The sequence below is a fragment of the Vulpes vulpes genome, chromosome 3 (genome assembly GCF_048418805.1).
Source record: "Vulpes vulpes isolate BD-2025 chromosome 3, VulVul3, whole genome shotgun sequence".
In the NCBI taxonomy this organism is placed as follows: Eukaryota; Metazoa; Chordata; class Mammalia; order Carnivora; family Canidae; genus Vulpes; species Vulpes vulpes.
In genome coordinates, this window is record NC_132782.1 from 134269978 (window position 1) to 134287568 (window position 17591).

Genomic DNA, 17591 nt, shown 5'->3' on the forward strand with positions numbered 1-17591 from the left:
TCAGAGAGGTTAAATAACTTGCTACTTCACACAGCTAGTAGTTTTGATGTTTAATTTCAAAGCAAGATCTACCTGGCTTGAAAGCTCTGCGTATTAAACAAGCTTGGAAATGTTAATTGGAACATAGGCATGTATTACAGGGCACAGAGCTTGGCAGGCCCCCTGATCTAACTTTAACATCTCTTCCTGGTACAAGTACACAGTAGAAACCCAAGAAGTCTTGCTCACTCTCAAATCCAAATTTCTAAGAGTTGCCCTGATTAGTTTTGCCTGACTCTGTTCATCACCATTCTAATTAACTGTGAGGGGTTGGAGGATGGGATTATATTGTCTAAATAAGCAAAAGTGTTCACCTCTTTAAGTATAAGTGGGGGGCAGTAAATTCACTTCTACAGGATCTTGGCTTAGATCCAGTTTTCAAAGAGAATAAATTAGGCTTTTTTTTTCCTTCACCTGAGTTCCATATTCTGGCATTCCAACCATATATTTACTTATTTTGTCAGTCCCCAGGTTTGAAGAAACTCTTGTTTCTAATAAGCTTGTTGCTCTACAGATATTATTAGATAATTTTCAAAAAAGGGCAAAATAATGACTCCTAGAAATATAAAAATGAATATATATTAAAGAATTTTATTCGTATGAGAGAACAAAACAAGTTATAGCCAGTTCAAAGGAAAGTAAAAAAGCATAAATCTATATGTAATAAAGGAATTGAGTTCCAAATGAAGGCAAAACTCTTTTTTCCCACTGGATGGAGGAAAGTCCATCAAAACTCTAGAACCAGAGTTTACATGTCTGTCAGTTACCATCAGTCTGCAAAGTGCAAATATGTCAAAGGCCAATTTTAGTTCTGTTAGAATCAGCCCTGTAAGTGCATGCTATAGCTATTGCATGTTCTCCACTAAAAAACACTTTTTTTTCCTACAATATATTGTCTCTCAGAGGGGATAGAGATTCCTTCCTTTTCACTCATTTTAGTCAACAAATATTAAATAGCTACAGCATATTAGATACAAGTGATTATAAAATTAAATGACTACATATGTTGCTTAAAAGTTCCAGTTAAATATGTGTGCCCTTGAGTTATAAGTTGGATTTTTATATACTTAAATTTTACACTTGTATATCTTGTCATCGGTCCCTGTTCCGTTTCCACTTCTGAGTTTTGCTTTCAGTTCTTCAACCATTACAGGAACGTTCTGTGCCATCTAGTGGCTAAAGACTGGTTTGTCTGTTTTTTTGGGAATGTACATATACTCAGAGTTTGGAAGAAATCTAAAATCTATGAGATAACTCTGTTAATGTCTGCTTGCTTGAGGAGTATTTTGTCCAAAAGGAGAAAGAAACCATGATTTCAGAATGCTCTGGAACCTTTTTTTTTAAATTAAAATTTTTTTCATTTTTTAATAGATCTCTATGTCTTAGAGCATTATTGATAGGTTCAGAGAGCAAAATTGAGCAGAATCTAGAGAATTCCCATATATCCCCTGCCCCCTCAAATGCACAGCATCCCTTTTTATTGTATTGCCACCACAGTGATGCATTTGCTCCAATTGATGAACCTACATTGAAACATCATTGCTATTCAGTGTCCATAGTTTATATTGGGGTTCACTCTTAGTGTTGTACATTCCATGGATTTTGACAATGTATAATGACACAAATGCACCTTTATGGTATCCTGCAGAATAGTTTCACTGTCCTAAAAATCCTGTCTTCTACTTGTTTATTCCTCCTTCCCCCCAAGCCCTGGAAACCACTGATCTTTTTACTATCCTCATGATTTTGCCTTTAAGATTCTTCCATGTGTTGTCTTTGCTGAATAGCTCATTTGTTTTTAGCACTGAATAATATTCTGTTGTCTGGTTGTATCACAGTTTATCCATTCACCTAATGAAGGATATCTTGGTTGCTTCCAAGCTCTGGCAATTATAAATAAAGCTGGTATAAACATTCATGCACAGGATTTTTTATGAACACAATTTTTTGACTCCTTTGTGTAAAAACCAATGAGAATGATGACTGGGTTATATAGTATCTTTAATTTTATAAGAAACTACTCTGGCAGCTTTTTAAAATCAGCTTTATCAAGATACAATAAACAGCATCCATTGAGTATAAAACTCAATGATTATTTAAAGATGTGTATATATATGAAACCATTGCTGAGTCAACATACAGAACATGCCCTTCATTCCTAAAAGATTCCTTTATGTTCCTTTGCAGTCCATCCTTCACTCGGTTGATTTGCTCTTAGCTTTATAGATTAGTTTGCTTTTCTGAAAAAATTACTATTTTAAGGGTGTCTGGATAGCTCAGTAAGTGTCTGGCCCTTGATTTTGGTTCAGGTCATGATCTCAGGGTTGTGAAATCAAGTCCTGTGTCCAGCTCTGCACTTGAGCATGGAGCTTGATTCTCTCTCTCCCTCTCCCTCTGCTCCTCCCACCCCTACTCACATGTACATTCTCTCTCTCTCTAGAAAAATAAAGTAATAAATAAATGAATTAAAATTTTAAAAATGATTTAAAAATTATTTTGTATTAATCGGATTATATAGTGTGTACTATCTTATTCTTTCACGTGCATAATTTTAAAATTTATGTATGTTGTAATATTCCTTTTTATTTCTGATCAGTATCCCATTATATGGATATACCATCATTTGTTTATCCCTTTATCTGTTAATGGACTTTTAGGTTGTTTCCAGTTTATTGCTGTTGTGAATAAAACAATTATGAACATTTGTGTACAAGCCATTGTATAGCCATACATTTTCATTTCTCTTAGATAAATACCTAACAGGGTGTTCTACTATGCATTGGCAAACTGAATTTAAATTAAGAAACAAGGGATCCCTGGGTGGCGCAGCGGTTTGGCGCCTGCCTTTGGCCCAGGACGCGATCCTGGAGACCCGGGATCGAATCCCACGTCGGGCTCCCTGCATGGAGCCTGCGTCTCCCTCTGCCTGTGTCTCTGCTTCTCTCTCCTCTCTGTGTATTCTCATGAATAAATAAATAAAATTTAAAAAAAATTAAGAAACAAAAACCTAACAGTAGAATGGTTCGGTTGTAGGGTACATTTATTTAATTTTTAAGCTAAGTGGCTTTCCAATGTGGTTGTACCATTTTACATTCCCACCAGGGGTTGTATGAGTTCCAGCTGCTCCACATCCTTACCAACACTCAGTACCTACAATTTTAGCCATTCTGATCTGTATCTAGTAGCACCTCATTGTGGTTTTATTTTGCATTTCTCTAATGACTAATGACATTGAGGATCTTTTATGTGCTTTTGGCCACCATTCATATATCTTCTACAAAGGGGCTGCCAAATCTTGTTTGCCTTTCTATTGAGGTATAAAAGTTCCTTTTGTATTCCAAATAGTAGTCTTTTTTAAGATATGTGTTGTAATACTTTCTCCCATTCTGTGTGTCACCTGGCAACTATTTAAGATTTGTGAGCCCGGGCAGCCCTGGTGGCCTGGCTGTTTGGTACCGCCTTCGGCCCAGGATGTAATCTTGGAGACCTGGGGTCGAGTCCCATGTTGGGCTCCCTGCAGGGAGCCTGCTTCTCCCTCTGCCTGTGTCTCTGCCCTCCTCTTCTCTGTGTGTGTCTCTCATGAATAAATAAATAAAATCTTAAAAAAAAAAAAAAGATTTGTGAGCCCACTGAATGAGAGGAAAAAAAAATAACCCTAGCATCTACCCTCCTAGATTTTCTGATGGAGGCCCTGCAAATTAGATTTACAAAAGACAGATTAACTAGAGTTAAAACATAGTTAATTAACATATGCATTGTACCTGCGCTTGAGAGAGCTCAGTGATGAGTAACTAACTCAAAAGGGGTGGTTACAAACTTGGGTTTGTATAGCATCTTAAGAAAGAAATGTATAGAGAAGTGAGAAGACAAATGAAAAGGGGCTTAGGAACGGAATATCAGGGTAGTTTTAGTAAGTGTTTTTATGTAGACTCCTCTGGTGCTATTTCAGAGTCTAGAATTGTCTCTATTATCTTGCTTATCCTGGTAGAGAGGGGAGGGCAGAGAGTTTTTCTTTCGTCTGCCTCTTCTCAGTTGCATTCAGCTCAAAATGGTCCTTATGTCAAAGTGACATACTTTGGGGTAGCATAATCTGATTCTCTACAAAATCATAATAGATTTCATAGAATTTTTTTAAGTCAACCAGTAATAATAAACATTTTTTTTAATGTTTACCATGTGCCACTGCACTATGTGCTTTACATGATGTCTCCTTTAATCCTTCTAACTGTCCTATTTTGTAAATACTATTTTCATCTCCAATTTACTAGTAAGAAAATGTGGATTTGGAAGGGTTTAGTGATTTTCTTTAATCACACTCTTAAGGTCTTTAAACACCATACTATATGTAGTCAGGTAGATTGTGTTTAAATAGTTTCCTATGGCCACTGTAACAAATTACCACAAACTTGGGGATCCCCGGGTAGCTCAGCAGTTTGGTTGCCCACCTTGAGCCTGGGGCGTGGTCCTAGAGTCCCGGGATCGAGTCCCACGTCGGGCTCCCTGCATGGAGCCTGCTTCTCCCTCTGCCTGTGTCTCTGCCTCTCTCTCTCTCTCTCTCTGTCTCTCATGAATAAATAAAGTAAAATCTAAAAAAAAAAAAAAATTACCACAAACTTGGTAACTTAATAATATAGAAATTTATTATTCTCACCTCTGATTCAAATGAAAATGAAATTTTCAAATGAAAATTCAGTCAGTATCACTGGGCCAAAATGAAGGTGTCAACAAGAGGCTCTAGGAAATAATCTGTTCCTTATGTCTTCCAGCTTCTGGTGGCTGCTAATACTCCTTGGCTTATGGTCATATCAGCCTAATCTGTAAGGCCAGCATCTTCAGATTGCTCTCTGTTCCATTTTCATATGGCCTTTTCATTTGCATGAAACGAAAATTTTCATTTTCATTTTCATTTGCATATCTTCTAAAGATACCTGTGATTATATTTAGGGCCCACCTAGTTAATCCAAAAAAGAATCAAGACCAACTCAAGACCCTTAATTTAATCACATCTGCAAGAATGTAAGGATATATATCAATGTACAAAGCAATAGTCACAAGTTCCAAGGGTTTGGATGTGGACATCTCTTGAGAGGTCATTTCTGAGCCTACCATAGTGGGAATTATGAGAAGATCATATCAAACAGGGGGGAAGAATTTGAATAAAAACATGGGAAATAGGTGCCTGGGTAGTTCAGTCAGTTAAGCGTCCAGCTCTTGATTTTGGCTCAGGTCTTTATGTCAGGGTTGTGGGATCAAGCCCTACATTGGGCTCTGTACACTGGGCATGGAGCCTGCTTAAGATTCTCTCTCTTTGGGGAATCTGGGTGGCTCAGTTGGATGAGCATCCAACTCTTGCTTTTGGTTCAGGTCGTGATCTCAGGGTCATGAGATTGAGCCCTGTGTCCCGCTCTGTGCTCAGTAGGGAGTCTGCTTGAGATTCTTTCTGTCCCTCCCCCTGCTCTCTCTTGTGTGCATGTGCACTCTCTCTCCCTCTCTCTCTTAAAAAAGAAGCAGCAGCAGCAGCAGCAGCAGCAGCATAGAAAACAGAAATACCATGAATGTAATTAGAGAATGACAAGTGGCCCTGTGCTATTGAATCACTGTATGTGAGGGGATGGCATGGTGGAAGAGAAGTCTGGAAATAGATTATGGGCCTTGAGTGCCAGTTTTGAATTTGAACTATGTTTCATAGTTTGATGAGAATCACTGAAGATTTTAGAGCAAAGTGATAGCATCCCATCTTCTGTTTTAAGTGCATACTGTAGCACTGGGTGATAGGTTAGAGGAAAGATTCCATTGAAGTACTTAAAAATAAGGATAGTACTTAAAAAGAGGTAGGATTTCATTCATATGTTCAAAAGATACTTGTAAATACAACCTTCCAAACACCATTTTAGATACTGAACAAGATATAAGTCCTTGTTGTCTGAGGTTTTCATTTTTGTGAGCAAGATAGATAATTAGGAACTAATAATTTCAAATAGTGGTGAATGTTTTAAGAAAACTGAATAGAGAAATATGCTGGGGATCCCTGGGTGGCTCAGCGGTTTAGGGCCGCCTTCAGCCCAGGGTGTGATGCTAGAGTCCTGGGATCGAGTCCCATGTCGGGCTCCCTGCATGGAGCCTGCTTCTCCCTCTGCCTGTGTCTCTGCCTCTCTCTGTGTGTGTCTCTCATGAATAAATAAATAAAACTTTAAAAAGAAATAGAGAAATATGCTAAAATCCTTGGTGGGGCTACTAGGAAAGAGGCAATGAGTAATATTAAGGCATGTAGTTTTAGAAGACTTTTGAGGAGGGTATATTTTAATGTTTGTTTGTGTGTGTGTGTGTGTGTGTGTGTGTGTGTGTGTGTGTGTGTTTTTAACCATACAAATATTTATGGAGTAGGGAAAGAACCTCATTTGCATCTCCCCCAAGGCACATGAGGTCTGACCAAACACACACACACACACACACATACACACAGCTTCCTTGCTACACACCAGTTTCCAAGGGCAGGAGGCAGCCATTGCTCCTCAGCATACACCCAACAAACAAAGTCAAGGTGAGGTGAAGTGGAGTGGGGAATCTGGGGAATCACTGAATAGAATGACATGAGGAGCCAGCCACATAAGTAAGATCTAACAGAAGGGCATTCCAAGCAGAGCCCACAGCAATTGCAAAGGCTTTTATATCAGCAACATTGCTGCACTGTCTTTTTATTCCAAGATTGAGGCTAAAGGAGTAGCCCGCCTGTCGGAGACATGGTCTTCTCATAGTAGAGGAGAGAAGCCAAAACCATGCAAAAGCATTTACATGTTCTTAGACATGTGTGTGTCACATCCATTGACCAGAGCAAGTCACATGGGCAATCTCAAAATCACTTCTTCAGAAAAGTAGAGGTGAATAACTATACAGAGTAATATAATGATAGGAACAAACCAGGTATGTTTGAGGTATAGAAAGAAGAGAGGCTCAGTGAAAATAGGAAACCTTGGTTTGTTTTGTCACTGATATATCCCACACCAAAGGGTGCCTTGTACACAATACATATCCAATAAATATTTGTTGCATGAATAAACGAAAGCCAGTGTGGTTAGAATGTAAACACGACATGAGGTTGCAGTCACTAGCAATGTATCAGCTGGCATATAAGAGGACACTTCATTTCACCCCTGCCTTAGAATTTGGTTCTACAGCCAGCTCTTTCCCCTGGCCCTCTGTTGCAGCAGTAGAAGCTTCAGCTCCATATCGTTAGCTCTGCTACAGATTCAGGGTATCTGCAGCACTCTCCCCATGAACCTTCCCGTTGAGATGGACTGCCAGAGCCTGAGACCCCTCCCTTCTTTTAAGAACATCATCAACTCCTATTCCCTGGAAAATGCTCTTTTTCCCATTCCAACCATGTTTTTCAGTAGAAGCTAATTTTTTATAGAGGTACTATCCAGGGGTGTTGACAGGTTCTGGCTCAGGGAGCATACCTGGAAGAATCAGGGGATTGTGAAGTCAGGTTTGTTACCTTTATTTGAGTGATAGTGAGCACATGAAAAAGACATCATCCAAAAAAGAAAAAAAAAGAAAGGCATCATCATTCAGCTGCATCTCTATACTTGTCATGATCTTGCTCTACACTGCTTTTGCTGACATTTTTTCATCATGGTCTTAACAACCATACTTACATAGTACTTTTTAAATTATTGGGGAAAAGCCACAGTTTATTAGCCAAGGCCAGGTCATTCAGAGTCCTTCCCTAGAATTTTCCAAATTGGAGTAGAGAAAGCAATACTCAGTCCCTCTGGTGGTGAAATTGGGAGGCGTGACTGTGCTTTTGTCTCCAGTGGAGAAAAGCAGACCAAGATTGGGTAGAAATGTAGATGAAGCAGAACCTGGTGAGATTCAGGTTTCTGGCTTCAGTTACCCATTAGCCTAGCTATACTTCTTTCCTTATTGTGGTGACACGAGCTTTCTAATAAATTCCCCTTTTTTGCCTAAACTGATTGAGTTTCTGTCTGTGCAGCTAAGAGAACTGGGTAATATAGCTTCAGGAGCTTCAAAGGCATCTATGCACTGATCTGTTTCTCACACTCAAAGCTAGGAAAGAGTATAACAAAGTTTTTTAGTCAGATTCAGATTTCTGGCAAACTCTCAAACTGGTAAAGTGTCAGTAAATTATGCAATTTTTTATGCAATTATTTGTAAAGTTTCTTTTTATTTTTAAAAAAATATGTATTTAGGGGATCCCTGGGTGGCTCAGTGGTTTAGCACCTGCCTTTGGCCAGGGCTTGATCCTGGAGTCCCGGGATCGAGTCCCGCGTCAGGCTCCCAGCATGGAGCCTGCTTCTCCCTCCTCCTGTGTCTCTGCTTCTCTCTCTCTCTCTGTGTGCCATCAATCAATCAATCATCTTTTAAAAAAATACATGTATTTATTTTAGAGACAGAGAACATGAAAGAGTGAGCACAGGGAGGGGCAGAAGGAGAAGGAGAGAGAAAACTTAGCAGACTCCTCAATGAGTGTGGAGCCCAACTTGGAGGCTGTTCTCATAACCCTGAGATCGCTACTAGAGCTGAAACCAAGAGTTGGACACCTGACTGCATCACCCAGAGGCCTGCAAAATTTCTTTTTAAAACAGACCTGTAGGGCAGCCCTGGTGGCACAGTGTTTTAGCGCCGCCGGCAACCCAGGACGTGATCCTGGAGACCCTGGATCGAATCCCACGTCAGGCTCTCTGCATGGAGCCTGCTTCTCCCTCTGCCTGTGTCTCTGCCTCTCTCTCTCTCTCCCCGTCAATATGAATAAATAAATAAAATCTTTTAAAAAAAATAGAACTGTATTTTTTTTAAAAAGACATTTAGGGAGTAAGTGCTGAGGAACGAAGGAAAATGACACTGTGTTATCACTATGGTTGTTGGAACATCAAATTTTATACCTTACATTTTCCATAAAAGTAAACCAAAAGTTGTGTGTTTAGTTAGCTTAGCTGGAACTAGATGACTATATATTGATATATCATCTTTCTTGTGATAAATACTTGTGTTTATAGGGCATTCACCTCCATATCAAACTTTAAAATGGAAGGAAATGGAAACAGAGCAGAAACCCTATAATGAAATGCACAGTGGAAACACTACCTATAATTGCAAGACACTGGAAGTAACAAATGCCCAAACAATAAGGAATGAATGAGTAAAGTGTGGTATATAAATAACCTGAAATAATATCTGCTAATTAAAAGTGAAAATTTTATGATAACTGAGAAAATTTGTAACATCATTAAGGTACTCTGTTAAAAGGCAAATGTTTTAAAAATTACATGTGATTGCAACTATAAATAATGGATGTTTTGGCTGCCCTACCTGCCCAGACCGCACATTAGAGGGTTGCCCATTATATGGTCATTTACTTTCTGCTCCAGCCTAGACCTGAAGTACTAGAGTCTGTTTCTCATGTCTGATTATTCTCTTTATCTCTCTAACCATCAGCTTTGTTATTTCTGTTTCTGACCTTTTCTTGCACTCTTTATCCTTTTTATGCTTGACTCATAGATGTAACAGCTTCAACTTACCCAGCTTCACCGCACCATTTCAGAAGACTTTCTTACCTATCCTATCCCACCTAAAACCAACAGGTCTTACAGGCAGAGTCCTCAAAATATATATAGTTGAAACTGTAGTATACTAGAGTCATAGATAACTGGTAATATTTTTTCTTCTTTCCAAGTTTTTCTTGTTCGAACACCATTGCAGTAATCATTTTAGAATAGCAATAAGCTTTTCTCATCTCTGCCAAGAGTGGCACCTAAGTGGTGAATTTGTAGAACTTCACTTTTCAGCCTCAAGTTGACAAAAAAAAGATGCTAATTATTTCACTAGCATTTTTGTGTTTATCCCATATGAGTGCAATATATGTATGCCAGGCATTAATCTCCCTGGGAGCAGGAACCAGCTCATGAAATAGCTGGTCCAGAAATTATGCAGGTCCTGTAGATTTCCTATCATATACCTGAGGTTCATACTTAATTCCCCATAGGATCCAGTTTTATTTTCATTTCATAAGACTGAATCTACTCTGACAGTAATTCTTATATAGTGCGTATTTGCATCTATTCCTGCATCTTGATGTTTTTAGACACGATAGGGTGTCTTGTTAATGTTCATCACTGTATTAATTTCCTCTGGCTGCCTTAACAGAGAACTACAAACTAAGTGGCTTAAGCAACAAAACTGTATTAGCTCACAGTTTTGTAGACTAAAAACCCAAAGGCAAAAAGTGTGCCAGGGTTGGTTTCTTCTGTATGATGTGAGAATGAGTCTGTTCATGCTTTTCCCCTAGTTTCTGGTAGTTTGCTGTCAATCTCTGGCATTCCTTGGCTTTCAAAAGCACCACCTCGATCCCTACTTTCATCTTCATGTGACATCCTCTCTGTATGCCAGACTGTCTCCAAGTTTACCCTTTGTGTAAGGACACTGTCATATTGGATTAGCCTCCTTGCAACCCATGACCTTAATTTAACCAATTACATCTGCAACGAACCTATTTCCAAATAAGGTCACATTCTGAGGTAATGGGTGATAGGGCCTCAACCTGAATTTGGAGGGGTACACAATTCAGCCCACAATAATCATTCTACCTCCAGACTTCATTTCTGCCATGTTGGTATCAGGCATAGCCATGAAATGCTTTGGCCAATACCATGTGAGTAGAAACGGTATGTGAACATCTAAGTAGAAACTAAAAAATTTTTTCCCTCTGCTATGAAACTGACAGTATTCCAAAAAGAGGCTATTTCATCAGCTTATGTCTCAGAGTGACAGTGACATGGAACAATGCAGCAGCTGACCTTCAGTGAATATGTAGTATGAAAAAGAAGCCTTTGTGATTTTAAGCTACCAAGACCTTGGGGTCATTTGTTACTGAACCATAAATTAACTTAAGCTGATGCAATAAGTACCTAACATAATTTAAGTTAAGCCAACTGATACCATACGTTCACTTCTAATGTGTGGATTTTTGCATTCATTCATCAGATACTTGTTGAAAATTTTCTATGTGCTAAGCGTAGTTCTATGTGTTGGACACCGTTATAGTTAATTTTGTGTCAACATGGCTAGGCCAAGGAACCCAGATATCTATATCAGTGTAGATGTCTCTGAAGGTGTTTTTCAAATGAGATTAATATTTAAATCAGTAGATTTTAAGTAAACTGCCCTCTATAGAATATGGGTGGGCCTGATTTAATCAATTGAAGGCCTTAAGAGAAAAAAGATTAAGGTTCCCCCCAAGAAGAAAGACTTCTGCCTCTAGGCTGCCTTTAGCCTCTGAGCTGTAACACCAACTCTTCTTGGGTCTCCAGCCTGCTGGACTGCTTTGCAGACTCCAAACTCGCTGGCCCCCACAAGTCGCATGAGCCACTTCCTTGAATCGCTGTATGTATGCACATCCAATTGGCTCCATTTCTGTGGAGACACCTGATTAATACAGACACATACCAGTGAACAAGCTTGAACTAATCCGCAGTGCTTACAGTCTAAGGAAGGATATAGGTAAATAAACAGGAAAATTATGTGTTATATAATAAATGCTGGAAAGTACTCCATGTAATAGGAGTACATAAGAAGAGCACATAACCTTGACCTAGGGAATCAGAAAATACTCTCTGGAAGAAATGAAGTCTAACTTGAGAGCTGAAAAGTGGCAAGTGGATTAGGAGTTATTCAAGTGCAGAAACAGGGTGGTGGGGAGCAGGGATCAAATTGAGTATAGCATTCTCAACAGGAGCATTATTGCCCTCAAGGGGAGAAAATTGGTGCTTGGCAGGTGAAATCAACCATAGCTAATACAATGTTTTGTGACCTTGTAAAGCTCAACCCTGCCTTACAGAATCATACTTCTTATTCTATAAGGCAGTGGGGGAGACGATTAGAAGAAATATCTAAAAGGTCTCTTTATGGGGGCAGTGATGAAAAAGAGGTTGAAAAACATTGGTGTAGAAAGACCATTAAGATAGAGGAATGATCTTATGTGAAGGTACAGAAGTAAGATGGAATATCTGAAATATTAAAATGGTTGAGGCATAGAAGTGAGAGGAGCAGAGACTGGGAGGTTGTGAGAGAGACTGTTCTGGACATAAATTTTAAAATTAAATCTGGAAATGTGTTTTGCCTTCAATTATCCAAATATTTTAAGTAAAATTAGACTTTATGTCTAAATGATCTGCTGCAGACTTTGCTCACTTTTATATATGATTTTGTACTTTGTAGCCACATGCTAAATGAATCATTAAGTTTTAAATATTTTTTTAAGTGAAAAGGACAATTGTTAAAATATCTCTTGCTGTCTATCATTCTGGGATTTTTTAGTTTTATAATTGTAGTTTCTAGAATAGCATCATGTTCAGGTGGGTACTTAATCATAATGCTATTCTGGAAGACACCTTAACCTCTGGAGAATATGCATGTGATTTACTTCATTGGAGTTTCAAGGATTAAAAAATATGAGAATAAAAGATATTTTTCTTGGTTCCATTGTTGGAATAAAATGAGAACAATGATCTATTTAATAACCATTATCATTATCTTTTTCCCGGATTGAATTAAAATTGCTTTAATATTCTATTAGGAAAAATCTTTGTAAAAATGCTGCCAATCATTTTTTTCCCCTAGCAGCTTGTTAACAGTGAACTCAACGCTAATTCAGTGCTTTGGGGAGATAGTATAAACTTAATTTTAAGATCTAGAGAACTAAGAAATTGTATGCTGTACCATAATTTTAACTTTTAATATTTTTCTACCATAACCCTAGCTTGCTTGATGTAAGGAGACCCGATCTAAACATCTAATATACATTTTTTAGGAGGCAGCATTCTGGTAATATTTTTATAAGGTTTTATTACAGAAAAGACAGTATATAGAAATAGATCTGGGGCACCTGGGTACTAATTGGTTAAGCATCTGACTCTTTTTTTTTTTTTTAATTTTTATTTATTTATGATAGTCACAGAGAGAGAGAGAGAGAGAGAGAGGCAGAGACACAGGCAGAGGGAGAAGCAGGCTCCATGCACCAGAGCCTGATGTGGGATTCGATCCCGGGTCTCCAGGATCGCGCCCTAGGCCAAAGGCAGGCGCTAAACCGCTGCGCCACCCAGGGATCCCAAGCATCCGACTCTTGATTTCGGCTTGGGTTGTGATCTCAGGGTTGTGAATTGAGCCCTGTGTTGGTGGAGGAGGGGGGTGGAGGTGGGGAGGGTTTGTGCTCAGCATGAGTCTGCTTGAGATTCTCTCTCTCTCTCTCTCTCCCTAGCTCTGCCCCTTTCCCTGCTCATACGCTCACTCAAAAATAAATAAATAAAATCTAAAAAGAAATCTGGGTATGTATTTCAGAGTAAAACTGCCTGGGTTCAAATCCTGAGTTGAATCTATTTGAGTTTAAATGTTACCAGCTTTTGGGATCCCTGGGTGGCGGGATCAAATCCCATGTCGGGCTCCCGGTGCATGGAGCCTGCTTCTCCCTCTGCCTGTGTCTCTGCCTCTCTCTCTCTGTGACTAGCATAAAAAAAAAAAATTTTTTTTTAAATGTTACCAGCTTTTGTAAACTTGAGCAGGTGTATGAAGTTCTGTAACCTTATCCTCTATACCTCACTTTGCCTGTATGTAAATTAGGGATAACAAGAGAACCACTACATAGAGTTGTTGTGAATATGAAATGAGTTAATTATGTACAACACTGAGAACAGTGCTTGGTACATACTCAGTACTCAATAATATGATCTCTTATTATTTGGGACTCTTTATTGAGTAGTTTTAAAACCTTTTTTTTTTTTTTTTTTTTGAGTGCTTCTGCCATACAAGGAGATTATTTGTGGAACTGTTAGGACATCTTACCTAAAACAATCCTCAGAGAATAATTCAAGGCATTTTTTTAAGCTGACTTTTTTTTTAGTATCATTATTGTTCTCTTCAGTATATTTCAGGCCTTCAAACTGGCTTATTTTTTTAGGCTAGGATGAAATTTTTATTCTTTTGTGATAAACATCCAAGGATCATAAGAAAAAACAGCCCTTAGGGGAGTAGGTGGGAGATGATTCCACTTCAGATTTTTGCACTGGGGTCTGGCCATTTGTCATTATGGTACTTCTTTTTCCATGGCAACAATAGGGAAAAGAGGTAGAGTTATCTATGATTTTCTGGCTTTTTTGAATTTTGATTAAAGAAATATTAAAAACCTTTCAATAATTATATCTTTCAGAAGATGTCTTTGAAAATTACCAATGCAAAACGAATTGAAGGCCTTGATAGTAACGTGTGGTAAGTATTTAGAATAAACAATAATAATTTGGTGAAGCTTTTCTCCTACATGTTTTGATATTCTTAGTTGGGAATTGTTAGCCTCCTCTATGGTCTACAAATAAAGACATTATAATTTATTCATCAAGTGAAACTGGAAGGAAGTTAAGAATCCATACCCTGATTTATTCATCTGGCACATGTGCTAAGCCTGCAAATAAGGCAGAGAAAAGGACAAAGAACTTTCTTGTGATCCATGAGGAAGCTGGTATGGTTGAGGGAAGAAAATAGATGATGAAACTATGGGTATCATGAAATTGAAATTTGTAAGAAACTTTTAAGTTTATTAGTTCAGCCATCATTTAATGAGATAAAGTCATTTTGTAGGTGGTAAAGTTTTTGTTGGGAACTCACTTCTTTTTTATTTGTAAGACTAAATGAAGTCTTAGTTTCTCAGTTTTATGTTAAGATCATGAGGTATAAAAAGCTAAGTTGGTAATTATTAGTACTAATTAGTATTTTTTAATTTTAGGATTGAATTTACAAAGTTGGCTGCCGACCCCTCTGTTGTGAATCTTGGTCAAGGCCTCCCAGATATATCCCCTCCTATATATGTGAAGGAGGAGTTATCAAAGATTGCAGCAATTGATAGCCTGAACCAGTATACACGAGGCTTTGTAAGTATATGAAGACAATGTGGGGCATGAACTTGTATTTTATATTGTATTGTGTAGAATGTCGTCCTATCACTTATGTATACTTGACTTTCTGGGACCAGCTGTCCCAACCTGATAATCAGAGGAACCCCCATCATTGCCTTTCTCTACTAAAAGGAGCAGTTCCCAACTTCTAACCCCTCCTATCTTGGTCCTTCCTTTACTGCTGTTCTAGTGTAGGGTCTTATGGCAACAAGGAAGGGAGAGTCGCCTCTTTTTTTTTTCCAATTTATTTAGTATTATTATTCCAGTATGGTTAACATACAGTGTTATATTAGCTTCAGGTGTACAGTATTGTGATTCAGCAATTCTATACATTACTCAGTGCTTATCACTATGTGTACTCTTAATTCCCTTCACCCATCTCACCCGTGCCCCTACTGACCTCCCCTCCGCTAACCATCCATTTATTCCCTCTAGAGTTAAGAGTCTGTTCTTTGGTTTGTCTCTCTCTCTCTCTTTTTTTCCTTTGTTTTGTTTCTTAGATTCCACATTTGAGTGAAATTGTATACTATTTGTCTTTCTCTGACTTATTTCACTTAGCATTATACTCTCTAGCCCCATCCATGTTGTTGCAAATGTCAGGATTTTATTCTCTTTGATGGCAGAATAATATTCCATAATGCATATAGTATATATACTATATACATGCACACATACATTCCATTTTATATGTGTATGTATATATATAAATATATACACACACATACACTCTACATCTTCTTTATCCATTCATCTCTCTCTCTCTTTTTTAAGATTTTATTGTTTATTCATGAGAGACAGAGAGAGGCACAGACGTAGGCAGAGGGAGAAGCAGGCTCCATGTGGGGAGCCCGATGCAGGACTTGATCCTGGGACTCTGGGATCACGCCTTGAGCCAAAGGCAGACACTCAACCACTGAGCCACCCAGGTGTGCCATCCATTCGTCTCTCAATGGACACTTGTGCTGGCTATTGTAAATAATGCTGCTATAAACATAGGGTGCCTATATCTTTTTGAAGATTCTTTAGGTAAATATCCAGAAGCATTACTGGATCATATATAGCTCTATTTTTAATTTTTTGAGGAACCTCTATACTGTCTTTCACAGTGGCTACATCAGTTTGCAGAGAATATTCTCTTGGCACACATCATATTTTCTCTCCCATTAACACATGCAGCCTCAGCACAGGCCTCTTAATTAATATTTTATTTTCAGCTAGTTACTTTCTTCCTCTCTGCTTCTCTGCCCCTCCCTGTACTTCTGTGATGAAATACCTAGGATATCCAAAGATCCCTAGATTCTACCAAAAAACTACCACAACTTATTACCACAATTGAGCAGGATTGAAGGACACAAGGCCAATGTACAGAAACCAATTGTATTTCTGTATGCTAAAAATGAACAGCTGGAAAGTAAAATTTTTAAAAAAATACCATTTACAATAGCATCCCAAAATGTTAAGTATTTGAACAGAATTTTTATTTTTATTTTTTTTTTAATTTTTATTTATTTATGATAGAGAGAGAGAGAGAGAGAGAGAGGTAGAGACATAGGCAGAGGGAGAAGGAGGCTCCATGCACCCGGAGCCCGACGTGAGATTCGATCCGGGGTCTCCAGGATGCGCCCTGGGCCAAAGGCAGGCGCCAAACCGCTGCACCACCCAGGAATCCCAGAATTTTTAAAATATATGCAAGATCTATACAACAAAAACTACAAAACTTTGGAGTGGTATATGATATTCATGGATTGGGAAATAAAATATTGTAGTCAGTTCTCCCTAAATTGATCCTTAATGGAGTTTGGCAAACTATGGCCTTGGGGCATATCTGACCCAGTCTTGAATTTTGTAAATTAAGTTTGATTAGAACATAACCTATGCCCCTTTGTATTTTTAAAAATTTGTTTAAATTCAATTTAGTTAACATATAGTGTATTATTAGTTTCGGGGTAGAATTATCAGTTGTATATAACACCCAGTGGTCATTACATCAAGTGCCCTCCTTAATGCCCATCACCCCCCTCACCTCTTCCCCAGCAACCCTTAATTTGTTTCCTACAGTTTAGGGTCTCTTATGATTTGCCTCCCTCTCTGTTTTTATCTTCTTTTATTTTTCCTTTCTTTCCCTTAGGTTCATCTGTTTTGTTTCTTAAATTCAACACATAGGTTCATCTGTTTTGTTTCTTAAATTCAACACATGAGTGAAATCATATGGTATTTGTCTTTCTGTGACTAATTTCACTTAGCATAATACTCTCTAGTTCCATCCATGTCGTTGCAAATGGCAAGATTTCATTCTGTTTGATGGCTGTATATTCCATTGTGTGTGTATACATACCACATCTTCTTTATCTGTTCATCTGTTGGTGAACATCTGGGCTCTTTCCATATTTTGGCTATTGTGGACATTGCTACTATAAACATTGGGGTGCAAGTGCCCCTTTGAATCAGCACATTTGTATCTTTTGGATAAATACCTAGTAGTGCAAATTGCTGGATCATAGGGTAGCTCAGATTTTAACTTGAGGAACCTCCACACTGTTTTCCAGAGTGGCTGCACCAGTTTGCATTCCTACCAACAGAGCAAGTGGGTTCCCC

General features: G+C 38.3%; 1 protein-coding gene across 8 annotated transcripts in view; it reads left to right on the top strand.

Moving 5' to 3' along the window:
• The window catches only part of KYAT3 (kynurenine aminotransferase 3), a 68945-nt gene that overhangs the window by 19105 nt on the left and 32249 nt on the right, over positions 1–17591 (top strand). For all 8 annotated transcript variants that reach the window (XM_072754678.1, XM_072754677.1, XM_072754676.1 and 5 more), the window contains 2 exons: positions 14258–14316; positions 14828–14972. In XM_072754678.1, the coding sequence (XP_072610779.1) occupies positions 14261–14316; positions 14828–14972 (201 nt within the window). In that variant the 5' untranslated portion in view covers positions 14258–14260. The remainder of the gene's footprint in view (positions 1–14257; positions 14317–14827; positions 14973–17591) is intronic.